General features: G+C 46.8%; 1 protein-coding gene across 1 annotated transcript; it reads right to left on the bottom strand.

The window, feature by feature from the left end:
• Positions 1 to 1,546: 1,546 nt before the first annotated feature.
• Positions 1,547 to 4,600, bottom strand: LOC117317479 (prestalk protein-like). Its single transcript, XM_033872290.1, has 4 exons — positions 4,213 to 4,600; positions 3,314 to 4,022; positions 2,695 to 2,941; positions 1,547 to 2,467 (listed from the first exon to the last, which is right to left on the bottom strand). The coding sequence occupies exons 1-4, from the start codon at positions 4,598 to 4,600 to the stop codon at positions 1,547 to 1,549; spliced, it is 2,265 nt and encodes a 754-aa protein (XP_033728181.1).
• Positions 4,601 to 6,130: the final 1,530 nt, after the last annotated feature.

The raw sequence follows: 6,130 nt of genomic DNA, 5'->3' as shown, positions 1-6,130 counted from the left end.
TGTACATAGCACTGGTATATTTCCATGTAGTCCAGTAATTGACTCTCAATATAAAATCCCCGCTAATATTGAAAATTGAGGCGTCCTTGTTACAATGATACAGCTGGTAGCAGATTTCATGAACTTTACTCTGAAAATAAATATTATATAAGTCATGCAATTAAGAATATTTTCATGGAGATTTTGTTTACTTTTGGCATAATGTTTATCGTAGCCTGCTCGTCACGTTTTAATTAATTTAAATAGTAACACGGTTTAGAATGTACACATAAAATCAACGTTGCTTTCAATCCAATATTAAAACTTAATTTTTTTTATTTGAAATTGTGGGTCTTTAGCACCTTCATGTGAGAGTTTGGTATTTCTTTTTATATGTTTTGAGTTTAGTCGCCTCATATAATCACTTAAGCCCCCCAGAATCACTGACGAGTTCTAGACGAACAAAACAGCTGTATGATGCAGTTAAATTCATTCTGGCTCCACTTTATCAAACTCTCAATTTATTTTGAAAGGTGCAAATATCTTGTGACTTTTGTATAATCCTTTGAGTTGCAGGTGGTAGAAAATGCTGGTTGGTTTTTCAGCCTCCGAAGTTTATCGTAACCTGCTTGGCACGTTCTAATTCATTTGAATAGTTACACGATTCAGGATAAACTCAATATTGAAATTTATGACTTTATTTTTTAGACTATGAACATTTTGCATCTCCCCATGCTGGATAATGACATCTATTTTGATCTGCTTCGAGTTTAATCTCATTCTATGATCACTTTAGACCCTTTAAATATTACATATGCAGCTGTATGAAGTTTACCTTAATTATTTTGATTCTACTGACTCTAACTCGAGATCTCAATATTTATTTTGAAAGGTGCTAATATCTTGTGTGTCTTTTGAACGATCCAAAATCTTGCTCTTTAACAGTTTAAACATGCATACCGTGTATTGCTTTCCCCTACCGGCCTCCACTTAAAGAGTAACAGTGACCTTGACCTTGGTCGAAAAAACCCTCAAACTCGAACTTGTCCCAGATATTATGGTCCTTTATCATTGCGTGAATTTAAATAAGTGGAGTTCCTAGTACTGTAGGCCATACATCAATACATTATTTGCTGGTAAACATTCTTGTTCGCTGATGACAATACAATTTTTTTTCACGCTGACCCACATAATTGACATAAATCAAATTAGATTAAGTTTTAGAATCATGTTTGGAATGGCTTGTTGATAAAACATTATCACTACATCTGTGGAAAACCTGATTGCATCCTTTTTGAAACTTTTATCTAATATTTTGGTTTTTCCATTGCTTGTAGCATAGTTTACAAGGTTGCAGACTTTAATTTCTGTATACACTAACAAGATCCCTTTCACCACCCACAGGAACAATGCCATGCTCAGCCCGTTATAGTGCCACTTTGATTACTCGTGTCGAAATGGTATTCTGGTTAAACGAAATATTAAAGTCTTCGAGTTTCACTAAATAAAGTAACTAGATTGATTCTTGAATTCTATGTCCAGAATGGGTTACGATGAATTTTCTAGTTTAAAAAACAACTGTATGGGAGTAATTTGAGGGGTTGTGGATGTGACCGTGAGAGGGGTTGTGGATGTGACCGTGAGAGGGGTTGTGGATGTTACCGTGAGAAGGGGTTGTGGATGTTACCGTGAGAGGGGTTGTGGATGTTACCGTGAGAGGGGCTGTGGATGTTACCGTGAGAGGGGTTGTGGATGTGACCGTGAGAGGGGTTGTGGATGTTACCGTGAGAGGGGTGTGGATGTACCGTGAGAGGGGTTGTGATGTTACCGTGAGAGGGGTTGTGGATGTTACCGTGAGAGGGTTGTGGATGTTACCGTGAGAGGGGCTGTGGATGTGACCGTGAGAGGGGTTGTGGATGTTACCGTGAGAGGGGCTGTGGATGTTACCGTGAGAGGGGTTGTGGATGTTACCGTGAGAGGGGCTGTGGATGTTACCGTGAGAGGGGTTGTGGATGTTACCGTGAGAGGGGTTGTGGATGTTACCGTGAGAGGGGTTGTGGATGTTACCGTGAGAGGGGTTGTGGATGTTACAGTGAGAGGGGTTGTGGATGTTACCGTGAGAGGGGTTGTGGATGTTACCGTGAGAGGGGTTGTGGATGTGACCGTGAGAGGGGTTGTGGATGTGACCGTGAGAGGGGTTGTGGATGTTACCGTGAGAGGGGTTGTGGATGTTACCGTGAGAGGGGTTGTGGATGTTAACGTGAGAGGGGTTGTGGATGTTACCGTGAGAGGGGTTGTGGATGTTACCGTGAGAGGGGTTGTGGATGTTACCGTGAGAGGGGCTGTGGATGTGACCGTGAGAGGGGTTGTGGATGTTACCGTGAGAGGGGCTGTGGAGGTGACCGTGAGAGGGGCTTGTGGATGTGACCGTGAGAGGGGTTGTGGGGATGTTACCGTGAGAGGGGTTGTGGATGTTACCGTGAGAGGGCTGTGGATGTGACCGTGAGAGGGCTGTGGATGTTACCGTGAGAGGGGTTGTGGATGTTACCGTGAAAGGGGTTGTGGATGTGACCGTGAGAGGGGTTGTGGATGTGACCGTGAGAGGGGTTGTGGATGTGACCGTGAGAGAGGTTGTGGATGTGACCGTAAGAGGGGTTGTGGATGTTACCGTGAAAGGGTTGTGGATGTGACCGTGAGAGGGGTTGTGGATGTTACCGTGAGAGAGGTTGTGGATGTGACCGTGAGAGGGGTTGTGGATGTGACCGTGAGAGGGTTGTGGATGTGACTGTGAGAGGGGTTGTGGATGTTACCGTGAGAGGGGTTGGATGTTACCGTGAGAGGGGTTGTGGATGTGACCGTGAGAGGGTTGTGGATGTTACCGTGAGAGGGGTTGTGGATGTTACCGTGAGAGGGGTTGTGGATGTTACCGTGAGAGGGGTTGTGGATGTTACCGTGAGAGGGGCTGTGGATGTTACCGTGAGAGGGGTTGTGGATGTTACCGTGAGAGGGGTTGTGGATGTTACCGTGAGAGGGGTGTGGATGTTACCGTGAGAGGGGTTGTGGATGTTACCGTGAGAGGGGCTGTGGATGTGACCGTGAGAGGGGGTTGTGGATGTTACCGTGAGAGGGGTTGTGGATGTTACCGTGAGAGGGGCTGTGGATGTTACCGTGAGAGGGGTTGTGGATGTTACCGTGAGAGGGGCTGTGGATGTTACCGTGAGAGGGGTTGTGGATGTGACCGTGAGAGGGGTTGTGGATGTTACCGTGAGAGGGGTGTGGATGTTACCGTGAGAGGGGTTGTGGATGTGACCGTGAGAGGGGTTGTGGATGTTACCGTGAGAGGGGGTTGTGGATGTTACCGTGAGAGGGGTTGTGGATGTTACCGTGAGAGGGGTTGTGGATGTTACCGTGAGAGGGGCTGTGGATGTTACCGTGAGAGGGGTTGTGGATGTTACCGTGAGAGGGGTTGTGGATGTTACCGTGAGAGGGGTTGTGGATGTGACCGTGAGAGGGGTTGTGGATGTTACCGTGAGAGGGGCTGTGGATGTTACCGTGAGAGGGGTTGTGGATGTTACCGTGAGAGGGGTTGTGGATGTTACCGTGAGAGGGGTTGTGGATGTTACCGTGAGAGGGGTTGTGGATGTTACCGTGAGAGGGGATGTGGATGTTACCGTGAGAGGGGTTGTGGATGTTACCGTGAGAGGGGTTGTGGATGTGACCGTGAGAGGGGTTGTGGATGTGACCGTGAGAGGGGTTGTGGATGTGACCGTGAGAGGGGTTGTGGAAGTGACCGTGAGGGCTGTGGAGTGACGTGGAGAGGGGTTGGATGTACCGTGAGAGGGTTGTGGATGTGAACGTTGAGAGGGTTGGATTTCCGTGAGAGGTTGGATGTACCTGAGAGGGTTGTGGAGTACGTGAAGGGTCTGTGGATGTACCGTGGGGGGTTTGGATGTATCCGGAAGGCTGGTGAAATGACCGTGGAGGGGCTGGATTACCGGAGAGGTTGTGGATGTACCTAAGGGGCTTGGACGTACCTGAAGGGGCTGTGGATGTACCGTGGAGGCTGTATTACCTAGAGGTTGGGGACGATAAGGCTCGGATGTGTACCGGGAGGTTGTGGAGTACCGTGAGAGGTTATGTACGTAACTGATGTGCGTGAGAGGGGTTTGATGTACTGGGGGGTGAAGACCGGAGGGGTGGGAGTGAGTGGGGTTGAGGGTGTGTGGATGTTACCGTGAGAGCGGTTGTGGATGTGACCGTGAGAGGGGCTGTGGATGTGACCGTGAGAGGGGTTGTGGATGTGACCGTGAGAGGGGTTGTGGATGTGACCGTGAGAGGGGTTGTGGATGTTACCGTGAGAGGGGTTGTGGATGTGACCGTGAAATGGGCTGTGGATGTGACCGTGAGAGGGGCTGTGGATGTTACCGTGAGAGGGGTTGTGGATGTTACCGTGAGAGGGGTTGTGGATGTGACCGTGAGAGGGGTTGTGGATGTGACCGTGAGAGGGGTTGTGGACGGACGCATGGGACTGGTTGGTGATGGAAGCGTGCGAGAGGTTGTGGATGGAAGCGTTTGAGTGGCCGTTGGGGGAAACCCACGTGGGTGAGCAGATAAGTGCCATACCTTTACATATCCGCTTGGAGAATCTAACTCGGATCACCTCGGTGAAAGGCAACCCCACCAACCAACTACCCAACCACCCAACCCCACCACCCAACCACCCTTCCACCGACATATAACACTTAGAGAACCGCTGATGGCTAATATACACAGATTGTGGGCGATAAAGCATCCGGACTGTGTACAGTGTAGACTGCAGTAGCAGTCTAAACTAACTGTGGGGGAGAGGTTTGATGGGGGGGTAAGAGGGAGGGGGGGGGGGGGGAGGGAGGTTTGATGGGAGGTAAGGGAGGGGGGGGGGGCGCTACTGTAACTCATTGTCTGTGTATAATGATGTAGAGAGGGACGGGAAACAATTACAGATGTTCCACCATTTCTCTAGACATATTGTTCTGACTAATTATTTTATCAATTAATTTGTTATCTACATTGTATGTACTTAAGTATTTTAGGTAAATCGGTGTGCCAAGACTTTTTTTGACAGGAGTTTGATTTTAAATGTATTTGAAATTATGCCAGGATATTTTTTTCTGTGTATGACCTTAACCTTATGACCTGTAGCAAGCGCCCATAGTTAATCTGTGGTCCACTGTACATACAGATGTAACTGTACATGTACTGTACCAGACTCTACGGAGGAGTTTTGGCTTCATTCCCCATTTCATTCAAAATCAGATGAAATAATTTGGTTTAGCAGTTTTGGCAGGACATTTACACCTCAATTCGTCGGCTATGGTAAGTCAAGGTGTCATTTATTCGGACCAATGTTGAACCAGTACTTTACCAAATTATATACATTTATGTAATACATAAGATATCTTACAAGATTTTGGTAAAATTCTAGATCAACGTTACTCCGTAAATAAATGACAACTTGGCTTGTATATTCGCCAACAGGAGACGAAGACATACCATGCAGGGCCATCCAATAAAATCTGTCACCATACCGGGTATGGTCATAAACCAAATGTATGACCATCCCTCGAAGTATCGCCCTACTCGTAACATCAACACTGTTGTGTTCCCCATTTGGTATACTGGAATACTCTTCCGAAGAATGACGTAATATTTACGTTGTGAATCGGGTTGGTGGGCTGTCCGTGCTGTTCTCGTTTTCAAAAACGTCCCTAAAATTTTACTTCAACCATGTTTGTCATCCAGGATGCTTATAATTTCTTCAGATTTTTTTTCACGTATTTAAATGATTTGTTTCTGTAAAACCTGGCATAGTTTCCTTGCATATGCTTTCTCCACTAAACTGACCCACTCGAATTTAAAGAAATGCATACAAAACATTCTTAGCACTCTTGTTGCGTTTGGCAATGGCTGAGTTTGATGACTTGAATTATCATGGGATTCATGACTAGACTATCTCTCTGCTTGAAGACAACTTTATGACTCGTGCTCTGACCAGGCCTCGAACTCACGATCTACGCCACCCAATCGCCTAGCCAGAAATACCCGCAGCTTATACCGCTGCGCCACATCGGCGACGCGTTCTCACAAAGAACGTTTCAATGGCGCAGTGATG

The sequence above is a fragment of the Pecten maximus genome, chromosome 19 (assembly GCF_902652985.1).
Source record: "Pecten maximus chromosome 19, xPecMax1.1, whole genome shotgun sequence".
NCBI lineage: Eukaryota > Metazoa > Mollusca > Bivalvia > Pectinida > Pectinidae > Pecten > Pecten maximus.
The sequence above is the reverse complement of the archived record's forward strand: the minus strand, read 5'-3'. Positions and strand labels throughout refer to the sequence as shown.

Bases quoted from the DNA above. Each gene is read 5' to 3' on its own strand.
- LOC117317479 (XM_033872290.1), bottom strand. From the start codon at position 4,600: ATGGCACTTATCTGCTCACCCACGTGGGTTTCCCCCAACGGCCACTCA. The intron at 4,023-4,212 runs GTAACATCCACA...GTACATCCACAG, and splicing joins CATCCACAACCGCTCTCACG to CCCCTTCAGGTACGTCCAAG. The intron at 2,468-2,694 runs GTAACATCCACA...TCACATCCACAG, and splicing joins CATCCACAACCTCTCTCACG to CCCTCTCACGGTAACATCCA.